We start from the raw sequence: 21778 nt of genomic DNA on the forward strand, positions 1-21778 counted from the left end.
AGGGATCGACTCCTCAAGCTTTGTCAGGATCTAGGATCTTGATAAATCTAGAGAAGTCTGATCTTGAACCCAAGCAGAGGACGTTGTACCTGGGTATGCTGATAGACATGGTAGCAGCAAGTCTTCCCCTCAGACTCTCATATCAGCAGGCTCAGAGAGGCAGCGTGGCTGTTCCTGTCAGGGCAGGTACAACCTGCTTGGCTTTGGTAAGTCATGATTGGTCACCTGTCGTCGTTGGAGAAGCTGGTCCCTCATTGTCTCCTTCACCTTCAGTCTCTCCAATGGAGACTGAGGGAGTATTGGACCCAGTCCCAGGATCCTCAGTCATTCGACGTTTCTCTCTCACAGGAGGTGATGGAAGACTTGGATTGGTGGCTAGATGAGAGGAACCTCATCGTAGGAGTGGATCTTTCCACTCCCCCCTCCGGGCATGCTCCTGTTCTCAGAAGCATCAAACGAAGGATGGGGCACACACCTGGAAGAGTTGCTGACTGCAGGAGTGTGGAACCTTCACAAGAGGTGCCTTCACATCAACGTCCTGGAACTCTGCAGACTTCCTGGCTCTCCAAGAGTTTTGGGAACAGGTGATGCGTTTATAAGCGACAACACTATGGTGGTGGCATATGCCAACAAGCAAGGGGGACTCGCCTCTCTCAAGCTACACCAGTTGACAGTACAGGTACTGCCCACTCCAGGCAAGAGGAACGTAGTGGCAGACAATCTCAGCCGCCAGAAGCAGGTGATAGGAAACGAATGGTCCCTTTACCAGGACGTGGCGGAAAGGCTATCCAGCCTATGGGGTGTCCAGTCACACTTATTCATCAACCGGTTCAACAGGAAGTTAGAGACCTTCTGCTCCATACACCTTTCCCCCATTTTGCCTGATTCGAGCTGTGATCAGCAGGATGAGGAACACACTTCGATATCCCGACTTCATGACTCTTTTCTCCAAGGCACTGAGAGAGAGATTCCCCCATGGTGGAACCTCCTGTGTCAGCCTCACATCAAACGGTACCACCAGGAAGTAGAATTCCTGTGTCTTCACGGCTGGAGGTTATCCACCATCTCTTGTGAGCGAGAAGCTTTTCTCGTCGAGCAACAACAGAAATGGCTGGATAGATCAGACAGTCCTCTGCAGCAGTATACCAGGGAAAGTGGGCTGTCTTCTGGTTGGTGTCATAGATTGGATATCTCTCCAGTCAGAACCACTTTTCAGCAGGTTGTGGACTTCCTCGTCTACCTTTGCCGGGAGAAACTCCTCTCCGTTTCAGCTGTAGAGGCCACAGGGCTGCATTGACCTTAGTCCTGAAGCTGAAAGGCGCCAATATCTCGTGTTCCTTCGAGATATTTCATGAGGAGCTTCTAGAGATCTTGCCATCCAGGGATCTCATGACTCGTACTGCACAGCCTGACTCGTGCCCCGTAGGAGCCACTTCGAAAGTCCTCAGACAGGGATCTGACCCTCAAGACCGTTTTTCTGCTGGCACCTTTTCAGTGAAGAGAGTAAGCAAACTGCATGGTCTTTCTTCCGATGTTAAACACTCAAGGGATCATTCACACTCGACTTCGTCCCAGATTTTGTAGCAAAGACTCGGAATCCATCGGTCCCTGACGCTAGGTTTGAGTCCTTCACCATCCCCTCCCTGAGTGACTTTGTTGGTGATGATCCAGATAAGATGCTATTTTCTCCCATTAAAGCACTATGGTGCTATCTAAAGAGGACTCACCATCTCCGGCCTGATTTTCGATGACTCCTCGTTAGCACCAGTGGTTCCAAGAAAGAACACTGTTTCTTTCTGGCTTCGTGAGATGATCAGGAAGGCGTACAGTGTTCCCCCTGTATTCCTGGGGGATGGCACCAAACGCCCCCGCAAATAGCTAGAATCTTCAAATAGTTGAAACTTATAAAAACGCTTAAAACTGCCTATTTTGTTAGTTAAAACTCAATAAAACCCACTGAAAATGTTTATACCTGGTTTTTTAATAGTTTTATCACAAAAAATGCATTTTATGGTGGAACTGATATAAAAAAACAGGATTGTTCCTACACGATATGCAAATCATCGGTCCTTCACATTAAGAATTACTTTCAGCACAGGCTGGAATACAGCTGTTAAATTCTTGAATAAGGTGGTTAGGCAGTAATTACCATCTGGTAGGCAGATAGGCCCACCTGCCCGGATGTAAACACTCACTTTGCTTTCGGCTGTCTTCCGATTAATATATATATTTGTGAGCTCTTGCTGACTAGCCGTTAATCATGATTTACTCGGTGAGATCTTTCTTTTATTATTTTGCATGAATATATATTTATGTATACTGTGTTTGATGTTAATAATTAATTGACTTTAATGATTAATATACAAACCACTTTTTGTGATAGCCTTGCTAGCTGCCTCTCTACTTTATGTGTTAGGGGTTAGCATCAAGGGTGTGCATACACCCTTATTACATATTTTTGCCCTTTAACGTCAGGGTGAGACAGTGTATTCATTTGAAATTTTCGTTTACACTTTGGAAATTACAGAGGGGAACTTTGGAGGTTTGTCCTTTGTTTTTCTTCCCGTATTTCTTTTCCTCTTTCGTCCTTTTGCTAGCTTATTGGATGAAGAGAGGGGGGGGGGGGGGGGGGCATATGGTGTTGGTGTATGAGGGATCTCCTCTCATTTCAGAGGGCGGTGCCCTTGGATGCAAGAGGAGTATCCTTATTTTTTTGTTTCTAATCATATTTCCTTTCATTTACAGGCTAACAGTGGTGATAGTTGATTACAGCAGTAGATGGTTGGATATCTTCTTGTTGGCTATATCCTAGCCTCGAAATTGTACCTGTAACTCATAGCATGGTGTGATGTTAGTCCTCAAGGGTGTGTACTGTTCCCCTAATAAAAATCATATTTATTTGCCTCTGTTATCCTGGAGTTTCGTCACTGGACAACACCTTTGCGGCTGCCCTGTGATTATTAACTCTACTTCTGCTGGTAAATGTGCCTCATCCTGTAGAAGAAGTTGAGGAGGGAGAAAGCTTGTCAAGTGTCGTCATCTTCCTCTTCGTAATCATCATATTTTTATTCAACCTCCTCCCCTTTGACTTCTGAGGCTCCCTGCTGAAGAAGGAGGAGGTAGTCTCCCTCACCTGAGAAGTCTCGTCACGGGACTTCTAATGGTCTGCCTCCTGGAAGTGAGGAGGCTGTTGGGTCTTCCATTGGTTCACTTTTTCCTTCGGGAACATGAACCGTCACGCTGTCCACAGGGTCTAGCGTGTCGGGAGTCGTAGAAATGTTGTCCAAGCCCCCAGTCATCCTGCCACAAAGGAAGGATCTACTCAAACTGCCAGATTTTCATGATTTCAACAATAACCTTCACATGCTGAAGTTAGCTGCCTGGAGACTATCCAGCGAGCAGCTCATAACTCTGGTCTCTCTTTGGCAGTGGCTCGACAGCTCTCCTTTTATTTAAGGAAGTTGACCAGGAAATTATACCAAGTCAGGTGGGCAATGTATCGCAGGTGGTGTAGGAGACAAGGGCACAGTATTTCTCGTCCTACTATAGCAAAGGTGGCTAATTTCTAGGAATTTATCCTATTCAACGATTACAGGTTATAGGTTGATGCTAGCAAGTACCTTTAGATTTCATCTTCCGGAATTATCCAGTAGTAGGGTCTTACACGACCTCCTCAGGTCCTTTAAGATTGAATGTCTGATAGTTCCGCTTCAGGCCCCTTTGTGGAATTTAGTGGCGGTCCTGAAGCTTTTGAGTTTTCAAGCCTTCGAACCTTTAGAGAGCTTATCTTTGAGGGAGCTAACAAAATAGGTATTGTTCTTGGTATTGCTTGTGGCAGCTAAGAGAGTAAGGGAAATCCAGGTGGTGTCCAGAAAGGTATCATCTTCAGACAAGGATATTTATCTCTCTTACCTCCTGGAATTTGTAACAAAATCTGTGTCTGAAAGTAATCCCCTGCCGAGAGCATTTAAGGTTCCTTCGCTCAAGTACTTTATCGGAGGGGATGCAGCAGAAATGCGCCTGTGTCCGGTGCGAGCCCTGAAATGTTATTTGTCCCTCACCGCTAAACTGCTTCCGCATCCATGAACTTTATTCATATCCCCAAGAAAAGCGTCTCAGGCATTATCCAAGAACGCGATCAGTTTCTTCTTACGCCAAGTTATTTATCAGTCTAATGCTAGCAATTCGTCTAGCTCAGTCAGTGCCGATCCCTGTCCCAGAGCGCATAGTATCAGGGGCATGGAGACATCTGCAGCATTTCTAAGGAATTATTCGGTGTCGGCAATTCTAGAGGCAGCAACATGGAAGTCTGCATCAGTATTTACATCTTTCTATCTGAGAGATGTCCAATTCTTGTCGGAGGAGGGTTTCTCACTTGGTCCTTTTGTGGCAGCCAATGTGGTGTTGCGATAGTCTGGTCGCAGGGCAAGTTAGGGATTCAGGTGTTAGGTTTTTAATAGATTTTTAAGCATTTCATAGTTCCTTACTAGCTAAGAGTTTGCCTTGAATGTCGTGTTCTAACATGGGTAAGTAATCGGAATGTACGACTGTACAGCACCTTCGATTCTTTGCGCACACTTCTCACCAGCAGCCTTCAGAGAACATTGTAAGAGATCTCCCCGTGGAACTTCTCCATACAAGAGTGGCTAGATAGCCACATGGGAGGTTTCAGTTCCCCTCCATTCATGTGAGGTATAAAATACCACATGGGAGGTTAGCTTGACAATGATGAGACCTGGACTTATGAGACTGACGCTGAGGTACTCTCTCCTTCGGGCATCTCACCTGATGAGCATAATAGAGGTGAGTTCACGAAATGCACACACAGTAGGTTGAACTAGGTTACCAGTGTACACTCCAAGGTGGGTCGGGCTGATACTTGATTGACCCCACCACCGTGTAAATGTTGTTAATCTGGCTAATTCAGGTGTTCAGGTAGTGTATTGCAATATGGAGTACCTGAACACCTGAATGACTCCCACCCGCCTCCCCTCTTCAATGATTAATGGTTATTGTAATTGAAGGGGGAACCCTTTGCCGACTGGTCTCTCAGACAGCAGTGTTGCCAATGGTAGACAGGTAACTCAGTAAACAGGGTTTACCTGCACGCATTGGTTATGCTGACAGTTAAAAATTTGAATAGTGTAGGTAAATAGGTGGGGTTATGTTCGGGCTGGTCAAGTGACCAGGGCTAATTCAGGTGTTCAGGTAAGTATTACAATATTAGTTTTATCATGAAAACTCCATTTTACTTTTAAAAAATTGTGATTTATTATTGTATTTATTATAAATATGTAGTATGTTTGGTGTACTTTAATTAGTGTTACAAATATGAATGCTTTATGAAGATAATAATAAAATAGCGCAACAGATACTCTACTTTGGTACAAATGTGCAGGTTGAAGAAGGGCCTCCAGCTCACAGTCCCAAGTCAAAGCAAGTCACTGTTGAAATCAAGGCATGTGGATTGAATTTTTATGATCTATATGTGCAGCAAGGTCTTAGCCCTGAGGTCCAGCCGCCATGTACGCTAGGGCTAGAATGTTCTGGCTTAGTCAAAGCTGTTGGTGATGAAGTCACATCTGTCAAGGTAGGTTTAATGTTTATTCCTTTTATTTTGTAGTGTATTTGGCTTCTGGACTTTCTATAACAGTATAATTTCTATACAGCAAAAAACTTCTCTACTAGTCATGGCTCATTATACGTAGTGCCAAATATCTTTGTAAACTAAGAAAATGGTAATTATCTTTGGGTAGGGGTTTCTGCACTAAGAAGAGTCCTTCATCTCACCTGCTAAACCATCATGCAACTCTTTACTTTGGTTGTGAAGTACATTGTTTTTGGCGTTGAGAGCTCTTAAGGTTTTTCCTTGCTTATTTTTACTGTTCCTTCTCCCCATTGATTGCTAGTGAATGAGGAATAATCAGAGCCTCAACAATTTCAGAGATTTTGATGCCTTTCTGTTGCCCTTTTGAAGTGGGAAGTGCTTGCTTATCTTAATTTCTTATAGGTTATATACTGTACAATAATTTTGCTTCATTTTGTGCTGTAGTTATTACAGATGTCTTCAGTGAAGTTGATCTTTGTGAGGGAGACTGGGTAGTACTAGTTCACTGGATCAGCATGAATCGGTGATTAAGGCACACTCATCAGTATGTAATTTACTATACTGGAAATATTTGTTTCGTTCTGGGAAGTTTTAAGTCCTTTTTTGTAGAAAATGAGCAATCTGTACTCATTTGTTAATTATATAATGTAAATTATTTGTTCTTTTGGGAATACAAACTATTGCTTTTATGTGTAGGAGTAGTCCTTAGTGCAAAATGGAACAGTTGTTGAAGTTTTACAAAGTGGTGCTCACCTGCTTTAAGCTGTCACTTTCTGTTTAGCTGTGATTGAGACAAGAAGTGTTGCTTTACTGTTCTGGAATACATAATTGAACCTCTCTTCAGTCTTATGTGTTTGTTTACTTTTTTATGAGTATGGATATTGCCCTATAGAAAAATTATTGTGAGCAATGAAGGTGTGGAAGACATGAGTGGGAATATGTGGCAGTTCTTTTCTGCTGGACTGGCCTCTCTCCCTGCTCCTCAATCTTGTTCTCTGCTGGCTTGGTCTGAAAGGGGTATGCATGTGGAGGTAATGGGCCAGCTTGAACAATGAGCTCTTTGCAGATAAGACCTTGGCACATGCTCTTGGTATGTCATACCCTACCTGCTTCTTCAGCTACTCCATATTGATGAATTCTTGGACTAGGTACCCTCACCTAACTTTGGCGCTTGACAAAATAATAAAGTTAGTTTAATTATGTGCATCTAATAACGTATTTTCATTTGGGGAATCATTCTACAAGCAAAAATTCGGGTGTAGTATGGGTAGTCCTTTAAGTCCTGTTTTAGCCAATCTGTACATGGAATACTTTGAAACTACAGTAATAAATGCAATGAAATCCAAAAACATGCTGTGGATGAGATATGTGGATGATATCCTAACATTTTGGGATAATAGGTGGGGCAATTTTAATGAATTCCTCTCAAAATTAAACGCATTAGTGCCCAGCATCAAATTTAAAGTTGAATGGGAAACAACAACAAAATTCCTTTTCTTGATGTTTTAATAATCAGAGACACGACAGAATACAAACTTACCATATACAGAATACCAACGTTCTCACTTTCATACATTCACTACTTTAGCTATCACGACATTACTATCAAGATAGGTGAAGCTAGCAACCTGTTCTTAAGAGCCTTACGAATTTGTTCCCCAGAATTCCTGGAAAAAGAATTTGAACTAATTCGTAAGCAACTTTCGTCTTTAAAGTATCCTGCCCATATAAATGAGAAAGCAATTCACAAAGCAAACGTAATTTTCTACCGACCCCCTAAGGACAAGACCAGAGATACACCCAACAATAAAATAAAAATTCCTCACCTGGACATGATTAAGAGAGTAACCCCCACCCTCAGAAATTCTAACCCTTTTGCATTTACTTACCCAAACACCTTAGCCAGCCATCCCTGATTAACGTCCAACAAAAGACATCTCCCAAGGACACTGGGGTTTACGAAATCCCATGCCAGGACTGTGACCAATCTTACATCGGATTTACAGGTAAATCACTTCCCCAGAGATTAATACAACACAAACGGTCAGTTAGGTATGGACAACAGAACTCGAACATTTTCAACCATATAAATGAACATAACCATAGAATAAACTGGAATTTGTCACGTGTAATTTATAGCAGCAACTGCCGGTACAAGAGTCAAATGATGGAATCGGCCTTAATAAAAGAGAGGCAGGTAATGAGCATCTCAAAAGGAGCATGGATTTCAGATACGATCGACAAGGTTTTCATTCAACCAACACTTAAGAAGATTAAAGGAAGATTATCAGCAGGGGTGACCTAAATTGGCTTGCCTGTGGATGGGACTCTTGGGTATAAAAATCCACCTTTTCTGTAAACTTTTCTCATTCATCTACCTGAAGAGGGAGACAGCAGTCTCTGAAATATAGTACTTTTCTCTATATTTGGTGTTTTTATGGGCTCCTTTTATTAGATATGTATATATGTATCCTATCTGTAATATGCGTATTATAATCTATATATATCTATTTATCTATATATATATATATATATATTAATTTATATATATATGATATATATATATAAACCTATATAATATATATAATTAATATTATATAGGATTGATATATATATATATCATCTATATATATCTATATAGTATATATACATATATATATATATCATTATATATATAATATACTATTATATTATATATATATATATATATATAGAGCTGATTCAATACAGTTTTGAATATGCCTTTTCCGTGTTATTCTGAAGTCCCGTGAAACCGTTATAAGTGATACTGTGTGTGTGTGTGCGACAACACAAATCAATCGCCAAAGACGTTACAAGTTGGTGTGGCTTGGGCAGTTCAAAAGAGTGCTACGCATCTCTATATCCCTTCTTGATTGGCCCTTGTGTCTAAGGAGCCAGAATAACCAGTCAGCTTCTTGCATAATGATGCCATCTGAAAGGGGGCATTTGAAACAGATTGCCGATCAGTCAGATCAGTTCGTTAGCGGGTCCCATACAGTACAGACTGACTGGGTTGAGACACGAGTGCCCAGTGCCCCGCGCATTCCCGTCGGCCGCCACGCAAAGACGTGTGTTACCATAAGTGGCAATAACAGTCAAACCTGCAGGCCACCTGTGTAGCTAAGAAGAAAACGTTCTATCGATTATTATTTTTGCATGTCCTACATTGCATGTTTGTAAACTTATCTCTCTACTGTTTTTTCCTTCATATCCCGAACCCACAAATGACCGAGATCAGGTCATATATATATATATATATATATATATATATATATATATATATATATATATATATATATATATATATATATATACATACACACACACACACACACACACATATATATATATATATATAGATATATATATATATATATTATATAGTATGAAATATAAGGATTTCAAGATATTGTTATCAAGTCTATTCGAACATCACCTTCCAATTTTAGAATCTCTAGCTATAAAGAAACTAGTTCCAACTATGAACAACCACTCTTCATCTGTTCCCTTGTACATAGCTTAATTAAACCAGGCCAGGCCCTTCTTCTTGTTTACTTCCGATGCGTTTCCCATACAGCACCGAACGCCGTTGAGACAAGATGTCTTTCCCAATTTTAATAATGCCTTTTTATTATTTTTATATATTTCGTTTTATTTTATTTCCTTTTTTAGAGTAACTTGTATTTCAGTGTTGTGACTTTCCTTGTATTACTTTATTCAATGTGTTTTAGTATGTCAACTAAAATAATTTAATGCTGTATTGTATATCAGTTTTTTTTAGCTTTTATTTTAGTTTGGATGAAGAGACATTGGTCTCGAAACGTCGCAATGAGAATAAAGTGACATATGTTCTTCAACGCCCTCTGATTTGTACTGCCAAGGAATAGCCTAACCATCATGTTGAATTTAGATTATATATTATAGATATATATATATATAATATCAATATATATAATATTATATATATATATTTATATATATTATTTATATATATATTATATATTATATATATCAATGGTTTTGATATTTTATAATATATATATAGATATATATATATATGGTCCTTTTATAATTTTATATATATATATATATATATATATATATATATATATATATATATATATAAAGTATAAAAAGGCCCATTAAATCTCCTACTATATATTTCTCTAATGTTACTCCTGTCATTCACTGCTTGATAAGGGTGGAAGCAAGTCCACCAAAATATAGTCCTTACTTTTAAAACTGTTTTAATAGGCCTTTTATACTTTAGACGTATCCTGTTTTAACAGAAGAATTTATTTACATACACACACATATATATATATTATATATACATACAGTGGACCCCCCGTGCTCTCGTTCTCTGGATTCGCGGACTCACACTTATGGATTTTTCTGGGAACATTTCCCCCATTATTTGCAGAAATTTTGCCTATTCGCAGTATTTCTCTATTGGAAATGTCCAGATTTTCCTGGGTTTTTTCATAATAAATTTCATCATCAAATGCACTTTTTGTGATAAAACTAGTAAAATACCTATTAGAAAATTTTATAAAATAGCCTGTTTTCAGCTTTTTTATAGGGATTCCAACTATTCACGGTTTCTGATTATTTGCTGGGGGGGGATCTGGTACACATTCCCACAATTTGGGGGGACGACTGTACTTACATATATTAATATTTAATATATTTATTATATATATTATAACATATATAATAATATATATATTTTATATAGATATATATATTAATTTTATATATAATTTATATAATATTTATATATATATATATCGTATATATATCATATATATATATATATATATATACATACATATATATATATATATATATATATATATATATATAATATATATATATATATATATATATATATATATATATATATATATATATATATATATATATAGATATGTCAGATGAAAGAGCTATAATTAATAATATATTTAACCCTCTTACGCCTAAGCCCTAAAAACCAAAAACGTCTCCCGTATACCGAGGCGGGTTTGGAGTGAGCGCTGAAGCGGAAAAAATGTTTTTTCAAAAAATCACAGCGCGCTTAGTTTTCAAGATAAAGAGTTCATTTTTGGCTCCTTTTTTTTTGTCATTGCCTGAAGTTTAATATGCAACCATCAGAAATGAAAAAAAAGTATCATTATCATATATAAATGTGATATATGGTAGCAACAAAAAAAATTCATACATAATTGTATTCAAATCGAGCTGTGCAAAAAACGGTTAAAGCTAACGAGTTACTTTTTTTCGTTGTATTGTACACTAAATTGCGATCATTTTGATATATAACACATTGTAAAACGATCAAAGCAACACAGAAAAAATATTATCACAAAATGATGCATGAATTCATAACACGCGGATGTAAAAAATGTTTTTTTTTTCAAAAATTCACTAATATCTAAATATTGTTCTAGAGACTTCCAATTTGTTTCAAAATAAAGACAAATGATTGAATACTACGATACTGTAAGATTTTTAGCTTAGAATTGCAGTTTTCGACCATTTCGGACGAGTTAAAGTTGACCAAATGTCGAAATTTATATATATATATATATATGCAAATATTGCAAAAATGAGAAAAGGTACAACCTTTAAATATTTTTGTTTGTATTTTTCATGACTTTGCGCACATTTCATATGAAACTCTATAAAACGCCTAATATGAAACAGAGCAAATATTAGGAGAATGCGACATACGCATTTCAGAGATTTGCGGCCGCGATCGGCGCGCGGAGGAAAAGAAAGTTTTTTTTAAATTCACCATAAATCTAAATATTGTGCTAGACACTTCGAATTTGTTTCAAAATTAGATAATTGACTGTATATTACTAGATTGTAAGAGTTTGTTTTAGCTTACAATGCGTTTTTTTCGACTATTCGGTGGAGTCAAAGTTGACCGAACGTGTTTTTTTTTCTATTTATCATGATTTATATGCAAATATTTCAAAAAAGAGAAAAGCTACAACCTTCAATCAATTATTTTGTATTCTACATAAAATTGCGCACATTTTCAAACATAAAACTTTATGTAACGGCTAATTTTAAGTGGTTCAAACATTTCGACAATCGCTCGAAAAAATTTCTGATTTTTTTCGGAAGAGTTACCGCGTGGACGTAAGGAAACTGTTTTTTTTTTTTGTTCATAATTTCACCATAAATCGAAATATTGTGCTAGAGACTTCCAATTCGTTGCAAAATGAAGGTAAATGATTGAATATTACTAGAATATAAGATTTTTACCTTACAATTGCGTTTTTCGACCATTTCGGTAGAGTCAAAGTTGACCAAAGGTTGAAATTTTTGCATTTATCGTTATTTATATGAAAATATTTCAAAACTGATAAAAGCTACAACCATGGGTTATTTTTAGATGTATTGTGCATGAAATTGCGCACATTTCCATATATAAAACTTTATGTAACGGCAAATTTAAAATGGTGCAAACATTAGGACAATCGCACGAAAAAATTTATCGTAAGAGTTACCGCGCGGACATAAGGAAAAAGCTTTTTCATAAATTCACCATAAATCGAAATATTGTGCTAGAGACGTCCAATTTGTTGCAAAATGAAGGAAAATGATTGAATATTACTAGAATATAAGAGTATTAGCTTACAATTGCGTTTTTTGACCATTTCGGTAGAGTCAAAATTGACCAAAGGTTGAAATTTTGGCACTTATCGTTATTTATATGAAAATATTTCAAAACAGATAAAAGCTACAATCATGAGTATTTAATTTGTTGTATTCTACATGAAAATGTGCACATTTTCATATATAACACTCCATGTAACGGATATTTTAAAATGTTGCAAAAATTATGTCAAAGTGACAAAATAATTTTTTGAGATGTGTCACTGATACTAGTGCGATAAGAAAGAAATTCGCGCTTGCGCGCCTGCGTAACGATTGTAAACAAAACAACGCCTTGATCCATGAACTCCCAGCATCCCCCAAAGCACGTGATTCAAATGTTTTCGGCTGGTAGGCCATAAGTATATTTCCGCGAATTTAAAAAAAAACTTTTTTGAGTCGACGTATAATACGTCCAATCGGCATACGGGAGACATTTTGACTCGACGTTTAATACGTCCAATCGGAGTAAGAGGGTTAATATGCCAATGTGATGTGCTGTGACTTTGCGCAGAACAGAGCCGAAGCAATGACCTGAGAAAGCTGATAAATCATTTCTGGGATGGCGTGATATGAAGATGTTTGTTTAAGCAGGTCAACGTTCGTTCTGTAGTTGTGCGCGAGTTCATGGGGTCTTGTTCAAGTGCCTTTGGAAACTGGCTGCAACCAGTTACGTCGGGCGTTGACGAAGTGTGCCTCTTCTGTTCATAATAGCATCTTTAGCCAAGTCTATGGGGCGGAGACCTTATGGAGAGGTCTGTGCGAGAAAGGCAGAATGCTGGGATGGCTCTGCGAAAGTTTATTTACTTCTGTGTGTGATATTCTGGGCTGTAATGGGTAAGTGTATCTTACTTTAGCGAAAGGATGGCTTGTTTGATATCTTGTAAGACTTTCCATTTTATTGACTTTGCCTTTACAATTGTGTGTGCTTACGAGTATGTTCTCATGTCTTTGTAACAGGCGATTCTAGCGAGGGGGGAAAGAGAGTCCCGTATAGAGGAGAGCTAATTGGTGTGACTAATTACTGATTAAGACATTTAAATACTGGGGGTTTAACTGAGCTAGTTAGTCTGTGAGACTTGAATTATTATCTTTCCATTGTTAAATAAATATTATATTTTTGTAATGCATGACTCTCATTTGATGACCTGTTAGAATGGAGAGAGAGAGAGGTTGCAAGTCGAGAGAGAGAGAGTGAGCGGAGGCTATGCCAGTGATCACCTCGAGAGAGAGAGAGAGAGAGATTGAGTGTGTAGCTAGTTTGCCTTAATGCTCGGGTTTCACGCATACCAAATATTAAATACCCTTCACTAGCAAATGGTATCAGGGATGGGTAACAGATTTGGTGGCAGCGGTGTAAGAGGCTTTTCTATATTTTATAAGCCGTGGGTACGCCTCCAAAGAGAGTTTTTGGGATTGTGGAAAATTGTTAAATTGTTAGATTTCAGTTACTAAGTGAGAGATAATGAGAAAATATCCGTCCGTTAACTGTAATCCGGAGCAAAGAGAATTGAACTGGAGTCATCAATTTTGCCCAGGGCGGTCTGCCTCGAGAGAGCTGGGAACAGTCAGTTAGAACTGAGACGTTGTGAGTGCATTCCCGAGACAATCCGCGTGTGTTATTAGCTTGTCTTGCGCTAATTCCGAGATTTTTTTTTCTCACTATGAAGGGGTAAGTGTTAAAGAGCTTTTTTTTAGTCTTGGAAGGGGTTTTCTTTGTAATGGGATTGGTTTGGGATACCACATTTTTTTTTCTCCCCATAGTAGCAGAAAGTGACATGTTTTTCTTCATTGGCGCCTGTTTAGAAGAGACGTGTACATGAATATTTTTCATGCATGCGAAACTGTGCTTGAATTGCATTTTTTGCTTGGAGACAGAGAGCGCCCAGTCGTTTTTACGGACTCATCACATTTCTGCTAACCAACGCAGAAGGGCATTGCTTACCGGGAGGGTACTATTGGTATACCTTGGGGGGTACTCAGACACTGTTCGGGGGGGTGGTCTATCGCTCAGTGGAGGGTGAAGAACTTTCTTTTTTTCTCTCTCTCTCTCTCAGCGGGAGTGAACTCGTTTTTTTTCTTTTTTGTGTCGGGGTATCGGGGGATGAGTTTGCCCTTGACAATGAATTTCCAATGCCAAGGACATCAGCTGATAACGATTAGTTGATGATGTGAGATGCCCATAGGGTCTTTTTTTTAGAAAAAGATTTTCTTTCTCTTGAATGAAGAGAAAAGGAAATGAAATGCATTGGATGTGTGTAAGTTTTCCTTATGCTTTGGAAAGCACAAATATAATGGGGACACAGATTATTATTTTTATTATTGTGTTGGAGAGATTACTTTAAAATGGTGCTGAGTGATGGTGAATGCCGATGAGTGGTGTTGTATCTGATGATACTGGTGAGTGGTGTTGATTTTGGAGTTATGGGGGGTGTGGCAATATTGGTGTATACTGGGGAAATGGTGTTGATTGGTGTTGATTGGTGTTGGTTGGTATCATGGGGTGTGGCAATGGTGAATGCCATGGAAATGGCAATATTAATGGTTTTACTGGTGACACGGGAGATATTTTTTATGGGAGATATTTTACAATGAATATTTTTTTTAAGGGAGACATATTTTAGAGGAGATTTGAGATATTTCATGGCAGGTTATTTTATAATTATTACAGATAATTATATTATGGAGAATTATTACAATGAATTATGGGAGAAGTTTTGTGGTTAATTATTTATTGAGTTTTTATAAATTTTGAGAATATTTCAGTAATTCACGAGTGATGAATCTGGCTGAATCTTGATGAATCTGGCTGAATTGTGCTGAATTTTGCTGAACTTTTTGGTGAGTTTTGTGCTGAATTTTTGGTGAATGGACAAGCATTAACATTAGTAATGTTTTTTATACTAATACTAGTGATTTTGATGATAGCAATTTTGGTGATACTGCTGATTTTTTTTATATACTAATACATGGGTACTGCAATGCTATCAAGGGTGGTGTTGTTTTTTTTTTTTTTGAAATTGGGAGGAACTAACAACACATTTTTTTTGTTTTTCTTTTTTTATGAGTTCAGCAGATAATTGCTTGACATCTACGTGAGTCATGGGGATAGTTAGCAATGCCGTTGATTTTTCTTTTCTCCTTTTATAAGGAGGTAGCCATCGCTGACACAAGTTTTTTTATCGTGGGTTTTAATTTATTTTTTCTCTCCAGTTTGTGAATTTTTTTTAATATCTTAGTGATTTAGAGTCATTATTCAAAAAGTGTTTGTGTTTTCAATTGTTTGATGCTGCAGAGAGATTTATGGGAGAATTTTTGCATTTTTTTTAATACATACGTAATGACTTCATTTTTTTTTCTGGATATTTGTGTTCCAGAAATTGTGAGTTTCTTGCACAATACATTTGTTGTATTTGTGACAATGTTGCCAGAGATAGGAAACTTGGTTATGTTTTCTAATGGCCTATGTCGTAGTGCATATGGAGAAGTCTTGGCTTAGACACTTTGAATTTGGAGTTTTGTTATAATGAGTTGTGGCACATTGGTGATTTTTTCTGGAACTTCCTGGACAATTTTTATTTGCCGAATTTTTGCCCTTTTTCAGCAGTTATGCTAAGGAGAGAGTTTATAGTTTTTGACTATAACATTGAGTTATTCTCTGGAGAGTTGGAGGTATATTACTTTGGAGTTATAATTTGAGATATAATATATTGGAAATATATTTTTGGCCATTTGATATTTGCCTATGGTGGTGAGAGCTATGTTTAGTTCAATTATTTTGCAGCCATCTTCGCTGCAAATGGAGACACATTTTTGAGGAGATATATTGGCAATATTTGTGAGTGTGTCAGCTACATGCTTTGAGTGCGCATTTTTTTGGAGATGGGATTTCATTTTTTATTATCCTGCTTGGAGATATTTTTTTGGATAACTGTTCTATTCCACATGGAGTTATTGGTGGAATAGAAGTAAGTACTTTTTATTTCGCCAAAATAGAGGTGAATATTTTTATTCCTGGAGTGGTGTTTTTTATTAACACATGGTTATCGGGGAAATAAGAGGGAATATGGTGTTGGGTGGTTATTAATTAAATAGAGAAAATATTTTTATCATCGGAGGGGTTTTATTATTAATATGGTGATTTATATATTTATATATATGTGGGTGGAATTGATCTTTGGCGGGTGACCTTTTTTGTGGTTATGACTTTTTTCTGGGAGTTTTTTTTCGAGCCAAGAGAAGAGTTCTGTGGTTCTTTCTTTTTGGTTTCATGACTAATTGGAGGCGAGTAGCATTACTGCATTGTGGTCCTATGGAGATGTTGTGCCTTTTTTATGTTCACAAGTGTGTTATTTTTGGAGGCATATAATTGCTGCATTACGAGTTTATTGTAGTTTTTTTTTACCCCGGATAGGTGATAATTTTTTTTTTTATAATTGGGCAGTAACATGTGAGAGTTACGTCTTCGAGACAATCTTTGAGCAGCTTAGTCATATCCTGGAGTTAATTTAGTGAAATGTGCTTACTTCGTGTCAGTATAGAACCTTTTTCTTGAGAATCATGAGTTTCCGAACTTGCGAGTCTGACTAGACATTTTTTTGTGCTGCTGCTCGAGCACAGGTGTCCGCAGGAGGATTTTTTTGCTGAAACCACTGTGGTGAGTCCGGTGTGCTGATTCCCTTCCTCTAGTGGTGATTGCTCAGAGTTTTGCAATATCTGGAAATGTTGACAATAGCATATCACGAAAGCGCACATGTAAAAGTTTGCTTTCCGGCCGTGTCGGTCGCATGAATGGTTGCGATGGTGAAATGCCGTAACTATACATGGGGCATTTCTTGGGGAAAAATGCGGAGTTATGCATATGTATATTATGTGTTTTGTGATGGGGGAAGTTTACTTGTGATTATCTTTTTTTTATTTTTCTTCCTTTTCCTACGAGAGATGTAATTGGGGGTTGAGCTTTAAATAGCATTTCTTTTTGGACAGGAGATGTAATATATCGGGGTTGTGATTTATATAAATGGGCGTTTGATATTAAGTCTCATTGTAATTAATTATATGAGCAGTAAAGGGTTTTTGCTGTTAAAACATTGGAGATTTTTACTGATTTTGTGAGTTGCTGTAATATCAGAGCTTGAGAGAACATTTTTTATTTTTGGGTCTGGGCTTATTACGTGATTTTTTTTTCTTGGGCTCATTACCTTTTTTCTTTTTTTTTTACTTATGAGAACATTTGAGTTTGAAATGTGAGTGCAGAAGTCCGTGGAGTTACTGTGAGTTCTGGATTGTGTGTGCTGATGTGTGAGTTTGGAGAATTGACTTAGAGAACTTAATATTTCCTTTGTGAGTTGTCATAATGACTTATGATTTAGTGGTCATACTAAATGGAGTTAATTGGGAGACGTTCAGTTAGTATTTCTGAATTTTTTAGGTCATTATCTGATAGAAGTAATATGTCTGGGGTTAATTCTTTTTTGATTGACCAATGACTTGACTGACATACTTACACACCATAATCATCATTCCCCGACGCTAGCAAGACGTCCACCAGCCGTGCAGAGATGTTGCTGTCGTTTATCCAGGGTGATTACGAGAGTTTATACGAGTCTACAGAGTTCTACAGCGCTTTTTGATCTACAGAAGCCGTTAGAAGTCTTCTACAGGGAGGGAGGCCGTTCACCTTCCTACAGCTTGCTACAGTCTGTGCTGGAAGTTGCAGACAAAGAGGGATATTCAAGAATCTGAAATGCAGAAAAAATTTATACGTCCAGTGTTATTTGAAATAAAGCGTGATAAGACATTACTTTATAATGCCAGAGACGTGCAGTTATTATTATTTGTGTTTTGAGCCGGCCAATGTTTTTTGTATGTATGAGCTGTTTTGTATGCGACCAGTTGCTAGGCAGGGGCTAGCAATTTTAGGTGCCCGAGCTCTGTCAGATGAAAGGGGCTATAATTAATAATATATTTAATATGCCAATGTGATGTGCTGTGACTTTGCGCAGAACAGAGCCGAAGCAATGACCTGAGAAAGCTGATAAATCATTTCTGGGATGGCGTGATATGAAGATGTTTGTTTAAGCAGGTCAACGTTCGTTCTGTAGTTATGCGCAAGTTCATGGGGTCTTGTTCAAGTGCCTTTGGAAACTGGCTGCAACCAGTTACATGGGGCGTTGACGAAGTGTACATTCATATGTACGTGTGTGCCTCTTCCGTTCATAATGGCATCTTTAGCCAAGTCTATGGGGAGACTTACAGAGAAGTCTGTGCAAGAAAGGCAGAATGCTGGGATAGCTCTGCGAAAGTTTATTTACTTCTGTGTGTGATATTCTGGGCTGTAATGGGTAAGTGTATCTTACTTTAGCCAAAGGGATGGCTTGTTTGATATCTTGTAAGATGTTCCATTTTATTGACTTTGCCTTTACAATTGTGTGTGCTTACGAGTATGTTCTCATGTCTTTGTAACAGGCGATTATAGCGAGGGGGGAAAGAGAGTCCCGTATAGAGGAGAGCTAATTGGTGTGACTAATTACTGATTAAGACATTTAAATATTGGGGGTTTAACTGAGCTAGTTAGTCTGTGAGACTTGAATTATTATGTTTCCATTGTTAAATAAATAAATATATTTTTGTAATGCATGACTCTCATTTGATGACCTGTTAGAATGGAGAGAGAGAGAGGTTGCAAGTCGAGAGAGAGAGAGAGAGCGGAGGCTATGCCAGTGATCACCTCGAGATTTAAACGATAGACTTTAAGTGGTTTTATTACAAAAATAACCCATATAGCATGCTAACAAACAGAATTCCTATCAGGAAATAGCAAATCACCACTGATAATGGGCGAAATTCACACGACTTTACACTACCTTTGGATTGTTGAGTGCCACATGCTTGTTGCACAAAGGAATTTTTACAAGTGTCTTAAATAGACATTTTAAGCAAAACCATTACAAAATTTAAACAAAAACACTATCAAATACTAATCTCAAGACAATAATTAGTAGAATGGCAATCAAATCAAATTAACCCAATATTAACATAGATGCAAACGGATAAATTTAATAAATGTTGAACATAGTTACACGATGAAACCTGGAAATAAACCCGCCTATCAGAGGAGAACTAACGCTTATGTACCTGCTTGATTAGTTTTCTGGGAAAGAATGAATCTGAGGCGTGCTTGCCCACTGGGTATTATACAAGTTTTTAAGTCGAAATATAATTATTTTTTTCGTTAACGGATTGCATTGGGGGCATGTTTATTGTGTAAAAATATTACGTGATTCCGTTCGCTATTTTCACTTTATTTCATCATAGTACGAAATTTACCATTACATTACTTATCTTTTATCATGTGAAAACAACAGTAAAATGTGTTCTTTCAAGACCTGAAGTTTTGATTAAAATAATTTTCTCTCAATTTTATCTACGGTTTTGTGTGATGGGATAAGTTTACTGGAGTTATATCCTTTGTTGCTGATGCACAATAATAGTCATTAGTAGCTCGAAAAGTGAGCTGTGTGTGTGGAGAGGCAGGAGCTGGGAAAAAACTGTTGTACGTTCAGCTGGACACCACTTTTTTTTGCTCATGTCGCTTCCCAGTCGTTTTATTTGTGGGTGGTTGTAAAGTTGATCAGTCGTAACTTGCATAGGTTGTAAGTTGACAACTAGCTGTACGCCGTTTGGTCCAAGACTGTATGGGTTTCTTCACATGGCTGTGTTCCAGAGCCATCTGTTTTGGGATCTTCAGTAATTAGGGACTCCACTCCTACCAGTGGGAGGCATGATGCCCGGTTTCCTAGGGAAGCCTCTCCAGTGCTGTAAGGTAAGGAGGGAGAGAGCCTGGAGTTTCTGTCTTTTTTCACAGAGGTTATTGATCTTATTCGTGAGTTCACCAATCTTGTGTGTAGAATGCAGACTCAGTCTTCTGTGGCCCTTATGGCTATAGAGGCATTGCTAGGTCCAAGGCAAGATACAGGCAGTCCCCGGTTATCGGCGGACTCGGTTATCTGTGATCCGGTTTTATTGCACTCATCTAGTGCCATAAAATCAACGATTTATGGCACCATAACAGGCCAAGTTCTGGTTATCGACGCCATAATGGTCTTCGAAGTTCCTTGCTTCTCCTGTCATGTGGCGTAGGAAATATTATTCCACCAATGTGGTTCAGCTGATGCCCCGTCACCTTAATTTGGACATGATCCATCTCAAGCCTGGTTTGACCCTGGATCAGGTTAGGTCTGAAGGTCCATTATTTTCTTTTCAAGAGGCCTTGGCTATGGAGGCTACTGCTTCTACCACCTTCCAGACTGTGTCCTGGTTGGACTGTGGTAGCCAACGCAGCATCAGATCGAGCTGAGGGAGGTTCAGTCAGTTCTTCCTCCTTTGTCAGGCTATTGCAGTCTGGGGCTAAGGCCATTTTGTATCAAGGCCATCCTAGTGTGACTTTTTGGGTCAACCTCCTCCTGGCTCGGAGGGATGCGGTCTTGTTGAAGGTGGCAGGGTCAGCAGATTCCAAGTCCTTGTCGGCACTCTAAAACAGGGATCTCCTTGAGTCACAGCTTCTATTCCCAAGAACTCATTTAGAAGATGCTGTCGAATGCCAGCAAGCGATACCAAGGATAGACTAGTACATCAGGTGGTATCTAAGTCGGAGGCTCTTTCTCCCTCCTCCTGCCGCCTCCGCAGCGGCAGACAAGACGGTCTCCTGTCAAGTCAACCAGTTGTTCAACTTCTGTGAAGAGCCTCTTAGTCTGCTTCTCTGTCAAAGTCAAGACAGCAAGCGTCCCTTTCAGTCTTGCCTCTACAAGAGGAAGGGACAGAGGGGGCTGTCGGTAGAGTAGCACCTCTCCCTCTCTGTTGCCACTGATAGGGGAATGCCTGGCGGGCCACTGGGCCAAATGGCAGTTGCATGGAGCAGAGAAGTGGGTAATAGATGTCCTTCGGGTGGGGTATCTACTACCCTTCGACTTCTCTCCCCTCTCTCTTGGACAGACCCCTTATCTATCTGACCTATGCTCACAACTCTCTGAAGTACTTGGCTCTTCGGGAAGAAGTGTTGAAGATGCTGGACAAGGGTGTGGTGGAAGAAGTGCATCATCCTTCTCTGGGGTTTTACAATTGGATTTTCTTGGTTCCAAAGGCTACAGGTGACTGGAGACCAGTGATCGATCTTTCCACGCTGAATCACTTTGTGAGGAAGACAAGATTGAGGATGGAGATGCTGTAATGAAACTATGCTTAGCTTTTAGGATTTATTGAACACAAAACTTCAAACAATACATCTGTAACAGAGAAAAGTTTTGTAAGAACTAAAGAAGCACAGCACATTCTCATCTACAGATATTGACACAAAAGAATGCAAATATCCTGCACACCACTTCACATTTATTATTATTCGAATGTTGATATTTATCCAAGTGAACTAGTACCTTATTAAAGGGCATCACACATGACGCTAGCCATTGTACCCACAATGTT

General features: G+C 38.5%; 1 protein-coding gene across 1 annotated transcript in view; it reads left to right on the plus strand.

Annotated features, from left to right (window-relative positions):
* The window catches only part of LOC135218966 (synaptic vesicle membrane protein VAT-1 homolog), a 104792-nt gene that overhangs the window by 32271 nt on the left and 50743 nt on the right, over positions 1 to 21778 (plus strand). The window contains 1 exon segment of the mRNA XM_064255403.1: positions 5399 to 5590. Within this exon segment, the coding sequence (XP_064111473.1) occupies positions 5399 to 5590 (192 nt within the window).

This window comes from Macrobrachium nipponense, chromosome 1, assembly GCF_015104395.2.
Source record: "Macrobrachium nipponense isolate FS-2020 chromosome 1, ASM1510439v2, whole genome shotgun sequence".
Classification (NCBI taxonomy): Eukaryota; Metazoa; Arthropoda; class Malacostraca; order Decapoda; family Palaemonidae; genus Macrobrachium; species Macrobrachium nipponense.